The 15,820-nt window shown below is 42.9% G+C and overlaps 1 protein-coding gene across 5 annotated transcripts in view; it reads left to right on the top strand.

Moving 5' to 3' along the window:
* Positions 1–15,820, top strand: part of WIPF3 (WAS/WASL interacting protein family member 3) — a 59,326-nt gene that overhangs the window by 37,709 nt on the left and 5,797 nt on the right. For all 5 annotated transcript variants that reach the window (XM_084618793.1, XM_084618794.1, XM_084618796.1 and 2 more), the window contains exons 3-5: positions 8,676–8,808; positions 9,896–10,024; positions 14,717–15,427. In XM_084618793.1, coding sequence (XP_084474919.1) covers positions 8,676–8,808; positions 9,896–10,024; positions 14,717–15,427 — 973 coding nt within the window. The remainder of the gene's footprint in view (positions 1–8,675; positions 8,809–9,895; positions 10,025–14,716; positions 15,428–15,820) is intronic.

The raw sequence follows: 15,820 nt of genomic DNA, 5'->3' as shown, positions 1-15,820 counted from the left end.
GCAACTCCAGGGGGGAGGTTGCCACCGCTCTGACTGGAACTAAGAGCTGTGAGTAGTGATTAAGGAGAATCACTCAGGTTGTAAACACCTCTACCCTTGGGGAGGCTAGCATATATTGGTTTAAACTTGAGTTTCCGGAGACCAACAGGCAAAGAAAGGGTTTTTTCTATAGAGACTGACTCAGGGCCTTCTTTCTGATCCAGAAAACATAAGCAAAGTTTCTTCTTGATCCTCATTAATTAGAAGTTGACTTGTGACCTCGAGGGTGGAGTATGTATATGCTTCCAAATCATGTGTTTTAGGTTTTTTTATTGTTGTAATGCTAGATGTTCTCCGTACCCATATAAATCTTCTATCTATTTCTGACTCTTGCTAAGCTCCTGCACTCCACTGCTTTCCAATTGTGTAGTCATTTACAATTCTGTAAAGAGTATACAAAATACTACCATTCTGATTTGGTAGTGTTTTACACCTGCGGTGCACTGTGTGAATGATTACACAAGGTGCAGGGCAGTGAGAACCGGGTCCATTGACATTTAAGGGTCTTGTGGAATACGTGGGTCTTACAAAAAGCAAGTCCCTATCATCAAGTGCAGTTAGTGCTAGAAAATTCTGTTTCTAGACATAGCTGCAAGTTAAAATTAATAGTAGTCCCTATCTCCCCTTTACTATCGTAGAGGAAGGTCAAGGTGAAGGAGAAAGCACCTTGGCCTGGCCATGCTGATTCAGGTTCTGTTTAGGTCAGCACAATAAAGTGATATAGTCCTGATGTCCTAATGTAACCCACATACCTCCTGGGTGTGGTGTTCTGTCCCATCTAGTGGCACTGAGACCACTTAGGGATTAATGAGTCTGCTCTACAGCCTTGGCTAAGTGCCATCTGGCTTTTAGTTCATGCAATAGAAGCTCATGTATTTTGCTCCAGAAGTCCCAGGTTCGATCCCGCCTGCCGATGACCAGGTTCTGTCAGCATTTCAAGTGGGGGCTCGTCTGGGATTTCAACTGGGAAGTCTGTGAAGCTTGGGACGTGTTTCCTCAGCTAGGGGAAGTATGTAACCGACACGCCTTCTGAGTGTGGCACCCTGTGCTATCTCGTGGCACCGAGACCACTTACAGAGAGATTAATGAGTTTGCTCTACAGCCTTAGCTAACAGCCATATAGCTTTTAGCTCATGCAGTAAAGGCTCAGGCACTAAGCTCCAGAGGTCCCAGGTTCGATCCCACCCACTGACGACCAGGGTCTGTTGGTGTTAGACTAACAGACCCAATAAACCATTTTGTCAGTAAAGTGTACATTGAATGTGCTTTCCACCTGCATTTTGATTTGTACAATGTCTACTGAAAGAGAGAGGATGGGCACATTTTGAACACAAGTTATCTACATATTAGATTTGTTTTCCTTTATTTTTCTTTGTATATATCTGTGTGTGAACTCTAAGTGCATTAAACTAATCCATTTTCCAGACGTCTTTAAATCCTGTTAATTTAAAACAGAAAAGCCCTAAAGGCCAAGCCTGTGAGAGATGTTCAGAACTCTTAACAGACGTGGTATGCATACATCACACAAGAAGATGAATGATCAGGGAGTTATTAGTTTTCAAATGATACCTCACAAGGCATATTTTGTACAAAGACTATTACAGCAGTGTGTAAGTACAGGAGTGCTTAGTGCCACTCTGACATCCACAGCTGTGTGTCAGCCTTCTCCTGTCTCTTTTCTAGCCACAAACCTATCAGAGCTTCTTCTGGTCAAACAGCTTGTGCAATTGATTTACAATATTCTTTCCCACCATCTTGACAAACTTGTGCAGCTCTGTATTTACAACAGCATACAGTCCTTAGCTCACTTAGCCAAGGGGCGGAGACAGATGGTATCTTTCCCCTGAAAGATCTCTCCTGGCTCCCCCTACTGAGCACTTCCTTCCTGAGGCTTTTCTACTTTCTGGGCTAGTGGGGTTAATCAGCCTAACAGCTCTCTCCTTCTCATCCCCAATCTGTCAGTGAGGCACAGCTTTGCCCCTCAGATGTACTCTGGGGTGGTGATATTAGTGATCCAGTGATCAGGGTGCTGGTACAGATGCTGTTGCCCAGCTCTCTGTCACAGGCTGCCTAGGAACTGTGTAGTATAAAAGGCCGCAGATATGTTTTTGCTGTACTGTTCACTTGTTTAACAACAACTCTACCCTGAATTGCTGTGGGAATTAGATCAAGAATGCATTTCAGAATCAGAGTGAAAGTACCCAGCCCAACCCGAATACCCACCTGAGTCAAGAAGGAATTCCTCTTTCTAGGTACCATGGTAGGGTTGCCACCTGCCTGTTTTTAACCAGCCTGGCCTGTTTTTGTAGTGTCCTGCCAGCTGCTGGTGAAAATGTGCCCCTTTTTCCACTGGCACTGATGTTCTCTCTGTAAACTGCAATAAACACGTGTGACAGTGTCCATGCAGCGTGTAACTTCTGGCACGCACATGCCATGTGACTAAGAAGGGTGCATACTGGCACAGCACCTGGGTCCCACTCTGCAGGCCAGGCTCTCAGCTGAAGCTGCAGTAGCTCCTCTCAGCACTGGGGATCGGGAAGAGGGACAGACCTGAGGCTCACCAGCAGAGAAGGGTCAGGAGCAGGGACTGGGATGAGGGGAGCAGGGGCTCCTGGAAGGGGGCTCCCTTGAGGACTGAGGCTCCTGGGAAAAGGTAAGAGGCAAAGAGGCCTTGAACTGCCTTTAGTTCTCCACCTGCACCACTTCCTGTATGAGGGGAGCAGACAGGGTTAGGATACTGGTGTGGGGGCACCTGAGGGGAGAAGAGGAGGGTCAGACTGATGAGATCCCTCTAGGGGGGAGGACTGTGTCTGTTTTTTCCATGTCTCGGAGGTGGCAACACGGCACCCGTAAAGTTTTAAAAATACTAGCACAATTTTCTTCTTTAAAAAATAACTAATATTACCATAACTGGTAGAATCTTTCAAACAGCTAAATGCCTTTTACTCTTAAATAACTATGGAATCTGAGCACCTCTCAAGGATTTATGCTGAACACACCCCTGTGAGAAGACAATATTCTCCTCCATCTTGTAAAGAGAGAGAGAAGAAGATTCACATGGCTATGGTGTAGCTGTGGTGGCACACAGAGTAGACTCCCATCATGAATGGGCCCTTGGAAATCTTCCTTCAGAAAGAGTCAGCATGGGAGGATTTAGTCTTCTGAAGTCCCTCAGAATTCCATTTTCTAACTTTATTTGTGGTCAGCCTCATGCTCTACTTCTTTCATCTTATTAGGTGAATAGAAAAATACTATTTTGTTTTTACAGTGCAGATATTTGTAATCAGAAATAAATATAAAGTGAGCACTGTACACTTTGTATTAGAAAATGTAGAAAATATCCACACATTTAAATAAATGGTATTCTATCATTATTTAATAGTGCAATTAATCACATGACTAATTGTGATTAATTTTTTTAATCGCTTGACAGCCCTAGTTCTTATTATGCCTTTCTCCACTAAATTAAAGAGCCCTTTAATGTCTGGTATTTTCTCCCAGTGAGATTACTTATACACTGTGATCAAGTGATAGCTCAGTCTTCTTTTTGATGAGCTTAAACAGGTTGATCTCTTTAAGTCTCTCAGTGTAAGATTTTTCTCCAGCCCTCAAACCTTTTATCTGTGGCAGCTTTTTTTGCCCCCCTCTCCACTTATTCAATATCTTTTATAGCTTGTGGACACCTGAACTGTATGCAGTATCGTTCTAACCAGTCATCTCCCTGCTCTGACTTGCTACTCCCCTGTTTCTACATCCAAGGGTTGCATTAGCCCCCTTTTTTTTTTTTTTTTTGTCATAGCATCACACTGGGCACTCATGTTGAATTGCTTGTCTGCTATGACCTTAAATCCTTTTCAGAGGCACTGCTTTCCAGGATACAGTCACCCAGGGGCAGCGAGTTATATACACTGTAGTGCCCAGGTTCCAGCAATACTCAGGGCCCGGGGGCCCAACTCCACCAATGTTTGGGGCCAGGTCTCTCTCCCGGCCCTCCTGCCGCCCCCCTGCACCTCCCCTGAATGTCCCCTGGCCCCCACTTGCTGCCCCCGCTCACCTCCCCGAGCCCTGGAGCTTGCAGCTCACACTGACTCTGCTTTGCCGCTCCCCCGCATCAACTGCTGCCGCAGGGTCCTAGTGCCCCGCATTCACAAATGGCAAGGCAGGCTGCCCTTACCCTACCCTTCCGTCCTAGCCCTGAGCCTCTCCAATGCCCCAAACCCCTCAACCCCAGCCCTCATTCCCCCCTGCATCCTAATCCTCTGCCCCAGCCCTGAACCCCTCCCATACCCCAAAGCTCTCATCCTCAGCCCCACAGCCCTCACCCCTGCACCCCCTCCCCCAGACCTCCTCCTGCCCCCAAACTCCCTCCCAGAGCCTGCACCCCCCCATCCCCTCCTGCACCCTAATCCCCAGCCCAGGGCCTGCACCCCAGACCTCTTCCCCCCACCCAAACTCCCTCCCAGAGCCTTAGCAGGTGGGGGGCAGAGGTTTTTTTTGGAGGGGGGGGCGGGTTCTGGGCACCACCAAAATTTCTACAAACCTGCCACCCCTGCAGTCACCTGTTCTTCGCGGATGACCTGGATTCCTTGTTCCTAGGTTAATACAATCCAATCACTTAACATTGGGCTGTATTAAAACGCATTTTGTTTTGAAGGGCCCAGCTTACTATGCAGTCCAGATCGCTCTGTATGACTGCCCTGTCATCTTTATTATTTACCATTCCACTAATCTTTGTGTCATCTGCAAATTTTGTCAGTAGTGATTTTATATTTACTTTCAGATCATTGATGAAAATAGATTCATAGATACTAAGGTCAGAAAGGACCATTATGATCATCTAGTCTGATCTCCTGCACAACACAGGCCACAGAATCTCACCCACCCACTCATGCGAAAAACCTCTCACCTATGTCTGAGCTATTGAAGTCCTCAAATGTTGAATAGCATTAGTCTTAATACAAATCCCCGGGGAACCCTGCTAGAAACTCCCCCATTTGAGTTTTTTTTTTTTTTTGAGCTCAGGCAGTTCTTAGCCCATTTAATGTGTGCTTTATTGATATTGTATACTGGTAATTGTTTGAAACAGAAAGTGGTACAGCCTTACAAAAGTCTAAGTATATATTACATCTACACAGGGAGGATCATCTGAAGTTTCCAGTATTGGCTTCTGCCATAGTATATGGATGTGAACCAATGGTCTGATCTGATGTGCTACATCCTATGTAATATCCAGCAATAAAGAATTTTTGGGATATGAATGTTGGGGTGCTTGGTACAGTAGGTAGGAAAGCCTCTATAACAAAGGGATTTAAAATAACAGCATGAATAGTGTCTGTCAATGCAGAAACAATATGGCCTCCACTTACCAGCTTAAGTTTAGGTGGCGTAACATAGGACATTAAATTGCAGCCTCGGCGGTTTAGGTTGGACATTAGGAAAAACTTCCCAACTGTCAGAGTGGTTAAGCATTGGAATAAATTGCCTAGGGAGGTTGTGGAATCTCCATCGTTGGGGATTTTTAAGAACAGGTTGGACAAACACCTGTCAGGAATGGTCTAGATAATACTCAGTCCTTCCTTGAGTGCAGGGAACTGGACTAGATGACCTCTTGAGGTCCCTTCCAGTTCTATGATATGTAAGGGAAAAATATGGTGAAGCTCAGTGAGGTGAAAAATAAAGCATTTCTTTAAATTGAGGCTACTGCACATGTGACTTATTCTATTTCTGTAACAAATTATTTAACACAACATTCTTTTGTGTGAAATAATAGAGCAATAACCTGATGGTTACCAAGGAAATGAGAACTAACCAATTTAATTTCATTCTGTGTTACCTTAGGCATCTCTGGCATTTAGTAAAACAAACGATCTTCACATTCTTGTCTGCTTCCCTTTTGATTTTCAGTGAAGGACTGAGACATTTCCTATTCTGTAAATGTAGTTGCCCCATTAGTGTAGAGAAGCACTTTGTAAAAATGATACCCTTTGTGTTACACCTCTGCTCCCCCCTGTGAGTGCCAAGGAAAATGTATTTGTCTTCCTGCTCACGACACTTGTGTGTATATTTTTAAGATTGAAGGTCTAACCCCAATGAAGAGTTCATTTCTGTCTTCTGGCTGTACCAGCTTACCCAATTATTTATTTGTTTATTCTGTATAAATAACATGACAGTGAATCCCTGGCTAATTCTTCTTCCTTAACAGATATCTGTGCAGTACCCAAGAGATGAGGCTTGAAAAGTCTGTCTGCAGCTAATCAATTGGAGCAGGTTTCCTTGCTGGAGTATATTCATATTTCTGCCCTCATTGGGATACTTGTGCTAAAGGGTGCCAGCACTCACTGGCACTATTAAAATGTCACAGATAGTGTAGGTGTGGGCAATGCTGCAAACAAGAAATCCTTAGGGGAGTTCTCACAGGTGTGCAGCCAAGCAACACTGCTACTCCCATACTGTCTTGACCTTGTAATGGAAAAAGAATCCATATCAAGCTGTTCCACAGCATAATCAATCAGCAGACAGATTAACCGCTCTGGCCATGAAAATTATATATAAATGTACAATATGAGGATCTAAAACTACAGAAGTGTGAGTCGGAGTGTTTGAAGTGAAGATTCCTACAGTTCTATCCTACAATACATTTTATATTTGCAAAATGAAATATTCCCTCTTTGTGTAGTGACACACACACACACACACACACACACACACATCTCTAAAGGGAATTTAGCAGTTTATATTAGAGGGACACTGTGTCAGAGATCATTGTGACCAATTTAATCTACTACAGATTGTGTACTGAAATACAAACAATATTCCAATACCCTATCTGCTCACAAGAATGGAGCAGGCAGGCAGAGCGGACAGCTGGCATAATATGTGGACACATGAACCCAGAAAAAAACACAGCTGTTGGATCTAATTTTAAACCTAACAGTCTTGATCAAGTAGCTTTAGATCCTAATTGACTAGCTACAGTTAAATTATTAGTGGGAGTGGGGAGAAGAAAGTTTGAAGATACTGGTGAAAAGCTTTTGATACAGGCAAGATATATTTGCTCCAGTTATGGTTCGTCCATTTGTCATAGTAAGTATTGTGAATAGTTGAGGAAAAAGTGACTGGAAATAAATTCCAACTCGTATGTACCCTATAACATTGCTTATATCAGTCAGCCTTTCAGTGCCTTGATAACCAGAATTGCTTGTACGTTTAAACTTTGTTTTAAGCATGTGGGAAAGCAGAACTATTATGTAAATTAGGGAACTATCTAGGAATGACTATATTTTTTCAATGCCCTTTTGAAGAATATATGGTCACAGTATCAGTCACAAGGTTATTGCTGAGTTTTTACATCAGATGGCAGGAATGTAATAGACATTACTGTCACCTAAGAGTGCCACCTAGTGGACATTTGCAAATCCAGATTATTATTTTTTTAAAGCATAGTGAATAAAAATAGGCAATGAAATGTAAGTATCAATTGCATTTTAAATTAGCTAGGTAAAAATTCTGATCATATAGTGGCTTCTAAAAATTTTCAATCCTGTTTTCCATCTTCACAATTCTCAGATAGTATTTTTTAAGAGAGTGAGATGTTTGAGCCAGAGTAAGTATAAAGTTAAAGTGGAGCAATAATAGGCTGCTAAAGAAAAGGGTCTTGTGTGTTTCTGTTTTGGAGGGATAACTTGGCTATAATAACTTGCTCTGGACTTGGCTATAAGGACTTGCGCTGAGTTGAAGATTCTCATGTTGGAGGACAATCCAGTGCCACCCACCCACTGGCTTTGGACATTTCCACTTTGTCCTTTTTTACCTGTTTGAAGAAAAACCAAATTGCCAGACATCTGAAATAACAGATTTCTGCTTTTTTTTATTCTGTAGAGTCTCATATTCAAGAACAAACCCAAGATTTTATATTAGTGTGGTCATACCGAGACAACTGCTTGTCTTTATGCTTATAGGCCTTGAACACACTAGAATATTGTTTATTTAGCTAAATTGATTTTTAAAGCAATCTATTTAAACTGTTTAAATCTATACAATTCCCTAATACAGAGGCACTTAAACCCCAGTTGAAATGTCTGAATTATATCATCAAGATTAAACACAAGATGCTATATAGTAATGCGATCATATCAGTATTGCAGGTTGCAATGCTTATGATTAAATGGTCTTTTTTAACGAGGAAGGAGAAATACTGGAAAAAATTGTGTTCTCAAATTGCTTATGAAATCTTCCTTTCATAAAGCATTGTAGGTAAAAATCAAAAGACCTATGTGCCTTCAGTGTTAGAATTACAGGATGGGGGAAGGAGGCGGGCAGGCCTGGCACTTCTAGGAACATTGGTAGCTCATTTGCCAGAAGGTCAGATTGAAATGAAAGTAGGTCCCTTGTTTTGTTCAGATGAAATTAAACAGTGCTAGTAGAGCCCCCTTTAACTTGCAGTTTCCTAGCTTTTGTGTGTCTGAAGACAGTTGTGTTAATTCCAATAATATATAATTTAAGGCACAGTAATAAAGATTTCAAGATAACTGCCTGAGATGCTTGCTTCACTCCGGATTTACTCTATTAAAGTTTATTTATTTTGTGCTTCCTTTCTCAGCTTTTGCCTCACTGTCTAATATTGTTATCTTCAACAGGCAAGTACAGAGCCCCCAAAGCTCAGAAAGGAAGATCAAAAAGATCGAAGTGCATTACTAGCAGATATTCAGCAAGGGACTCGCTTAAGGAAAGTTACCCAAATCAGTGACCGAAGTGCACCACAGATTGAAAGTAAGTGTGCAGCTTTGTCAACTCTGAGAAAGGGGCCCAGGCCTGCCAATCTCTTGCCTGAGTAGTCCTGTAGAAGCCAATTGGACCACTTGTATGACTGAGGGTCTGCAAAATTAGTCACGGCCTTATGTTTGTCTTAAGGCCAACTTCAGTATGGACAACTACTGAGGGGAGGGCTTGATTTGCCAAATTTAGAACCCACTTTAAATCATAGGTTCTAGATTTGTCATTTAGCACTTTATAGCAACATAAGTGCACTACACTAGACATTTCACAGTCAAAATGGAATTTACACCCCTCCCCAGAAGAGCTTACATTCTAAATGAGAATGTTGAGAAGAGAATTTGTTGACTGTGGGAAAAATTAGGAGACCTTTTTTCCTTCCGTGTTTTGTTTTATTTATCTGATAAATCCTAGAAGCGGAGCTACTCTGAAACAGGAACATTTATTGGCTGCCTAGCACAGGTTTCCATTTAGCTACAAATATATTGTATTACCCCTGGAAAGCTGATTTTAAATTTAAAAGGTAAAAAAATAGTTCTAGAGGTATCTAGAGACACCTGTGGGTCATTCCATTCTCTCACAAACCACTTCCAGGCTTCTGAGTAACTGCTGGCAGGTTGCCAGATGTTTCTAACACTGAAGGAAAGAGTCTTACACATGTGTGACAGCATTAATCGGTGCTGGATACCCAGCTGATCCACCGGGGAAGTGATGTGCAGATCAGCTGGACCCAGTGAAAACCGTGCTTTCTTAAGAGATTACAAGTGACTTCTGTCACTGTCAGCTACTCTTCAGAATTGTATGAAAGATTAAAATCTGAATTTAATGATAGTTTAACAGCTCATCACAAAATGATGGCTAAATACGAGACTAAAATGTCCTAGCATTATTGAGGCACGAGAAGGTGCTGTGCTCTAAGATGTAGGTTAAATAGTAAAGTTGTCTCTCTTGCACCCTCAGTAACTTTCTTGGCTGTATATGTTAAAACAACAAAATCAGAGGCTGGTGTTTGCTGGTGTTAGCCCTTTGAAAAGCCTGAATGTAGACAACAAAACACATCTATAAACTCCTCTCCTTGTAACAGAACCCAGAGGACCTAACAGAGATGGAGGTGGACCAGCAACCAGCAAAAGTGGTGCTCAGCCATCATTGGGGGGCTTGTTTGCAGGTGGCTTTCCCATGCTGAAACCAGTTGGCCAAAGAGACATGACGGGTAAGGACACTTTTCTGTAGGAAAGAACAGACTAATGAAACTGGGATTGTAATGTGAAATAAAGACACTCCATGTAGCTTTTGTGATTTTTTTTAAACCTTTGATTTATTTTGGCACCAAACTAATATACCTTTATGTGCACCTGAATCCCCCTTGTCTGTGCCTCTGCTCTTAAACGCTAAATAGTTAACCCTCAAGACCAATGATAAGAAAAATTGCCTAATATAGAGATACTCTATGCTTCTAATCCAGTTCCTCAAATCTACTGCACTACAGATGTGCACATTGTTTTAGAGACACATAATAAAAATCACTGCCCTCTGAAGCTTACAAAGTTAGACCTTGATCCAACAAATTACTTAGCCAGACTTTCAAAGGTATTTAGGTGCCTAGTGGGATTTCTACACCTAGCTCCCATTGATGTCAATAGGCACTTTTGATGATCTCACTAAGTGCCCTTAGTCAATGGGACTTGGGCATCTAAGTCATTTTTTTATGAACATTTCAGCCGTAAGCAACTACCTAATTTTAAGCATGTGGGCTTTCACATTGACTTGAATGGGGCTACTTGCATACTTACTTAGGCACATGTTTAAGTGTTGTGCTGGACTGGGGCCCAAGGAACTAAATCTCCATCCCCCTTGATCACGTGAGTAGTCCCATTGATTTAAACAGAACCACTTGGGTGTGTAACGTCTGTGAATGTATGTTTGTAAGGAAGCCCCAAGTAAGACGTGACACAGTAACTGTGTGTGTGTGTGTGTGTGTTTGTAAAAAAAAAAAAAGTGTGTGTGGGGGAAGTGGTGTGAGGGCTGAAGGTGGTAACACTAAAGGAGTGAGAGCTATGCTTTAGTTGTGCTCTTGTTAATGTTTTGTAATCTATATCAAGTATTAATTATAATTTTGTTATATTGGTAATTTGTGGGAGTTAATGAACGCTAAGGCCCTGTCTTCACAGGAGGAATTTTCCAAAAATTTCCCACTGTTTTTGAGATCCATGAAGCTCCAGGGATACTAGTAGTGTAGACAGAGAGCCTGTTACTGCCACTGCTGTATGTACCTCCTCAGAGCAGTTGCTTTTAAGGCACAGTAGACCCCAAGCTTGTTAACACTAATGCAGCTGAACTGCTGTTGGTAAAGATGGGAAATTTTGAAAAATGGCCCTAGTCTCGATGGTGCCTAAGAGATCAGTATTAAAAGTGAGCTGAGAAATGAGTCTAGAAGGTTGCTTGGTTTCAACACCTGTGTTCACTTTTAGTCATCCCAATCTTGGCATAACTGCAAGGGTAGATAACATACATTGTATCTTAGTGTACATTGAATTATTCACCTGATACTTTTAAAACAAGAACTTAGAAATTGAAACTAGAACCTGCAGAACTTCCCCAGTCACTTTTCTAGTGGCTTTTATATAGACCTGTTTCTCCAGGTATAAGAGGAGTTGGCTTTCAGTATCTGGTTACCCAGTTGTGACAGGCTATCACCATAGGTTATAGAAAGGTCATTTTCACAGATAATGGGCTTCATGTCTCCATTTACTCCATTCTCTCTCTGTGATATGGAATTGAAATTGTCACTGCGTGATTGGTTAAGACACAACTAAATTGATTTCTCCCCCTCCCCCAATACAAACCACAAAATTGTCTCAATTTCCTGTGGCAGTCAGGAGACAAACATTTCTGAACCAGGAATGAAAATGAACAAGTGTTTTATGAGATTTCCTAGCTGGACCTAGAGACAGGAGTTAAAAATTAAAATTAAAACCTGAGCATGAAAACATGAATTTTATTCCATTTCCTCTGATAGTTTTGCAATATGCTGGACCAAGATAAGCAACACATTCTGGATGCATTGTGTTAGTAATGTGAAGCTCTGGGGAAAATATTAGTTGAATTCTTCGAAAATGTGTCAATTAACTAATCACTCAATTAAGTGAAAATGTCTTGGGACAGTTAATTAGAACTGAAACTGATCTTTCTCGCTTAGGAGCTGTGTGTGTAAGTTTAGGGGAGCTATGGATTCAGGCCCTTTGATCCTGGCCTTCTGTAACAGGTAGTCAGCAGACATATATATTGCCTTTATCAATGGAAAATAAATGCTTGCTTGATATAGAACTTTTGAAATAGTAAATGGGCTTGTCACAGAACTGCTTCCTAATCACTGAAGGCAGCTGTGGGTGCCAAAATGGTGGAGTTGCTCTTTCGGAACTAATGTAGGCTCAGACACTCAGCATCCTGTGTGCCTCCTGTGTCCACATATCCCTGGTGTATGTGGCTGAAATAGCCACAAAGTTATGGAGCCAGCCATTTTGTTATGGCCCACCCTGAAAATCCATGGGATGGAGGGATCCCCACAGAGCACATCTGCACGAAGTGAAGTGTGCACATTCACCGCATTGGAACCACATTAGTTCTGTGGCCTATTGTGTCTTCTCCATCCACTGATGGAGAAGGATTTTCCCAGAATGATTGAAGTTTGGGACACAGCTGGATCAGCAAGCAAGGAAGGTATTGTATCAGAGTTGGTGTTTTTGAGAATTTGGTTTTTAACATTAGCTCTGCAGCCAGATTTGCAAACTGATGAATCTGGGACCTCACTGTCAGAGTTAAGAAACCATGATGTGCATCACCCGCCTTCAGAGGCTGAGAGAGCAGAATTGGAATAACACCTGCATTTTTTTTATTGGCCATTGTAAAAGGCAGACTATGTGGAATATTCTAAAAGTGCTACTTTGAACCAAGTCAGTCCCCAGTGCTTCTACCACACAGGAGCAGGCATGAGCAACCTTAAGAACAGCATGTGGGTTAGTACCCAATACAGCATGCAGTTTTAAAGGCACTTGTCTGTCTCCATCTCATTCTACCTTGTGCAGAGTGGAAAGCCTGTGTCGTGAGCTGTCACTTATGATCTCCAGAATTTTCCCTAGAGTAGTTTTTCCCCTCAGGTTTGTCAGGCTCTCACATAAGGGAGTACTAAAATGGCTGATAAACTGGAGAATGTTAAGAGGAAAATGAACAAGTGTCTCTTGTAGCAAAGCCCTGCAACCCAGTCTGGCTGGGGTGTGTGTGTGTGTATATATATTTTTCATTCCAAGCCTCTCAACCACTGTCTGCAGCAATCATGGACTCCACTCCTTACTAGCCAGACTGAAAGGGGGACTAGTGCAGTCCAATCTGCAGTGGGCCACAGCACTGACAGATGTGACTGGTTTGGAGGAACAGCCTTGCTCCTAAGTGGCTGAAATTCTATCTAAATGGCCTAGGGCCAGGCACCATGAGAAGGGCCCTGCTTTTCATTCCTTTTAGTCTGGTCAGATAACACCATGGTAGTACGCTAGCCACAGAGACAAAGGGGAACCAAAAGCCTTCTCTCCACCTAGCACTAACAGGCTGGATGTCTTTGTCCCTGGGGCTTTCCACGGCATGGGAAAGTGTTACCTGATGTATTGTGTGGTTATTGATAATATTCCCTGTTAAGAGTTTCCAGCTAGACACTGGCTAAGCTTTTGAGGTTTGAAAGGTTATAGTCCCAGAATCAGGTGGAACAGAATTCAGATTTACTTTAGTGTCTGGTGGGAACCCCGATGCGCCCAAAGGCAACACACACACTGAGGGCAGAGCAGAGCTTTAAATACTTTTATTAGCACAATTAGTAAAAAAAAAAAAAAAAAGTTCCAAACCAAATGAGATAGTAGCTATAGTGTAAAATCAGGCTGATGTCCTTTGCACATACTGTCATACCTCTCATGGAAACCTAGTGGTGATCCACAACGGTCCTACCCTACCTCTGGCATACCAATCAAGTTCAGTAGTCAAGATCTTGAGGCATACATGGTGGTTTGGCCTATTATAGAGTCTGTTGGCTGTCATGAATAATCATATTAATGCCTGGCCTCCTTTATCCATAACTAGCTTTCTCACTCTAATAATGTTGGTGTCTTTATTCTGTGGGTTAGTATATTAATCATCCCAATTTATCATTTACATCAATTTGTTGCCAAGGCAAGTTCATGGTTATGTATTCCCAGATGTTCCAGTCCTAAAATATCCAAAGCTGGTATCAGTTTGATTTCCTGTAGCTACCTGGTATTTTATACGATCTTGTAGCAAAAATCCCCTAAGTAATCCACTCCTGGTTCCCCAATAGCTTAGGGTTGCTGTTAGGCAACTCACTTATGCTAAGTCTCAGAGGCCTCAAAGCCTTATGCTAGCTACTTAAGTTAATGTCTTACAGGGTATAGGCCTATAGGTTTCTTGCATTATTGCTAAATAAAATGCCTTTAGTCTAACTCTATGGGCTACAGAAAGGTAAGTCTTCAAACAGATTGCTTACACAGAAGCTCACTCCTCTGCAGAGAATGGGTACACTACATGGGGAAACTGAGGCAAAGAAATGAAGTGACTTGCCCACTGTCACCCAGCAGGCCAGTGGCAGAGGTCTCCTGAGTCCCAGTCCAATCTCCTGGAACATGCTGCCTTCTCGACCCCCTCAAGTTAGAGATTGTCCATTGCAGAAATACTATTTACGACATTTGTGTGATGGGGAAGAGTGTCAAATCCCTTGCAGTATTTCAGTAAAAGTTTTATTGGGCAAATAGGACCAGCTCCTTTTTTGCGCTGTTTTTATCTGACTATTTGATACCAGGCTTATGTGTTGGTCTTTCATGATCTACCTTGAGGTTTTGTTTTCCAGCTGGCAAGGCTGGGCAGCTGCCTGGAGTACGAGTGCCTCCTCCAAAGTCTCCAGCCCCATTGAATGGCAATGCCAAAGCAAGCAGTAATGTTTCAAGTCCACTTGATTGTCCAAGAGCAGCACACCCATCGGAGCTACTCAGTGGGCCACGAGCAGGACCAGCTCGGCCCAGCATGCCTGCCCCTCCCCCACCTCCGCCAGTTTCCAGCAAACCTTCCCTTGTTTTCCCACCTCCTCCACCTCTTCCCTCTCCTCTGGAAAAACCTGCAAAAGTGTCACCCCCGAATTTGGTGGTTCCTCCACCACCACCCCCTCCTCCGAGTGACAAGCCCGCCAAGTTTCAAGCAACAGCTTCATACCTGCCGGCTCCTCCCCTGCCCCTGGCACCGCCTTGTGGATTGCCAGTTAGAACTGACTTTTATTGCACTTCTGCCCCACAGCCTGATTTGAGGGATTATCCACCTCCAACTCCTCCCCCGCCTCCACCACCACTGCCTCCTACTCCTTCATCAAGGGGATCCTTGCCGCTGCCACCCTCCCCTACCTTTAACAGTGCTGTGAACAGCCATGACATTCCACCTGCACTGCCCCCCAAATCTCCACACTTCTTGTTCCAAAAACCTGGTATTCAGTCCATGCCTCTCCCTCCTGCCCCACCCTTCCCTCAGCCAGCTGCAGCAGTGCAGAAGAAGAGACAAGGCAGAGGTGCAGGTAAGTTTTGAAAATGAGTTTTCAAACTACACAAGGCTACAGAAAAATACAACCCTAGTCTGAGAGCTATGGTGGCAGAAGACAAGATATCTAGAGCAGCAGGATCTAGGCCCCACGTGTAGAGAGGATCTCTGAACCTGGGAGCATAGATCACTGGGAACTCAGTGAGAGCAGTTGCTCCGGCTGTGGGTCTGTCTCCCACACTGCTGAGAAAACTAGTCAGTGCTTGGCTTTCTCTTCCTGAGAGCTGAGCGGTGCAGCAGGTTGGAACCAACTTTGGGACAATAAGTATTAAGTGGATTTCCTGGGGAATCCCTTGGGAGAGATTAATTCAAATTACCTAACTCCAGTTATGCAAAAACCCAACTTTTTGAAGCTAAGCCCTTATGGAGA

Source organism: Lepidochelys olivacea, assembly GCF_965140295.1.
Source record: "Lepidochelys olivacea isolate rLepOli2 genome assembly, chromosome: 2".
NCBI classification, from domain to species: domain Eukaryota; kingdom Metazoa; phylum Chordata; order Testudines; family Cheloniidae; genus Lepidochelys; species Lepidochelys olivacea.
Note: the sequence above shows the minus strand (reverse complement) of the source record. Positions and strands in the feature narration are given on the sequence as shown.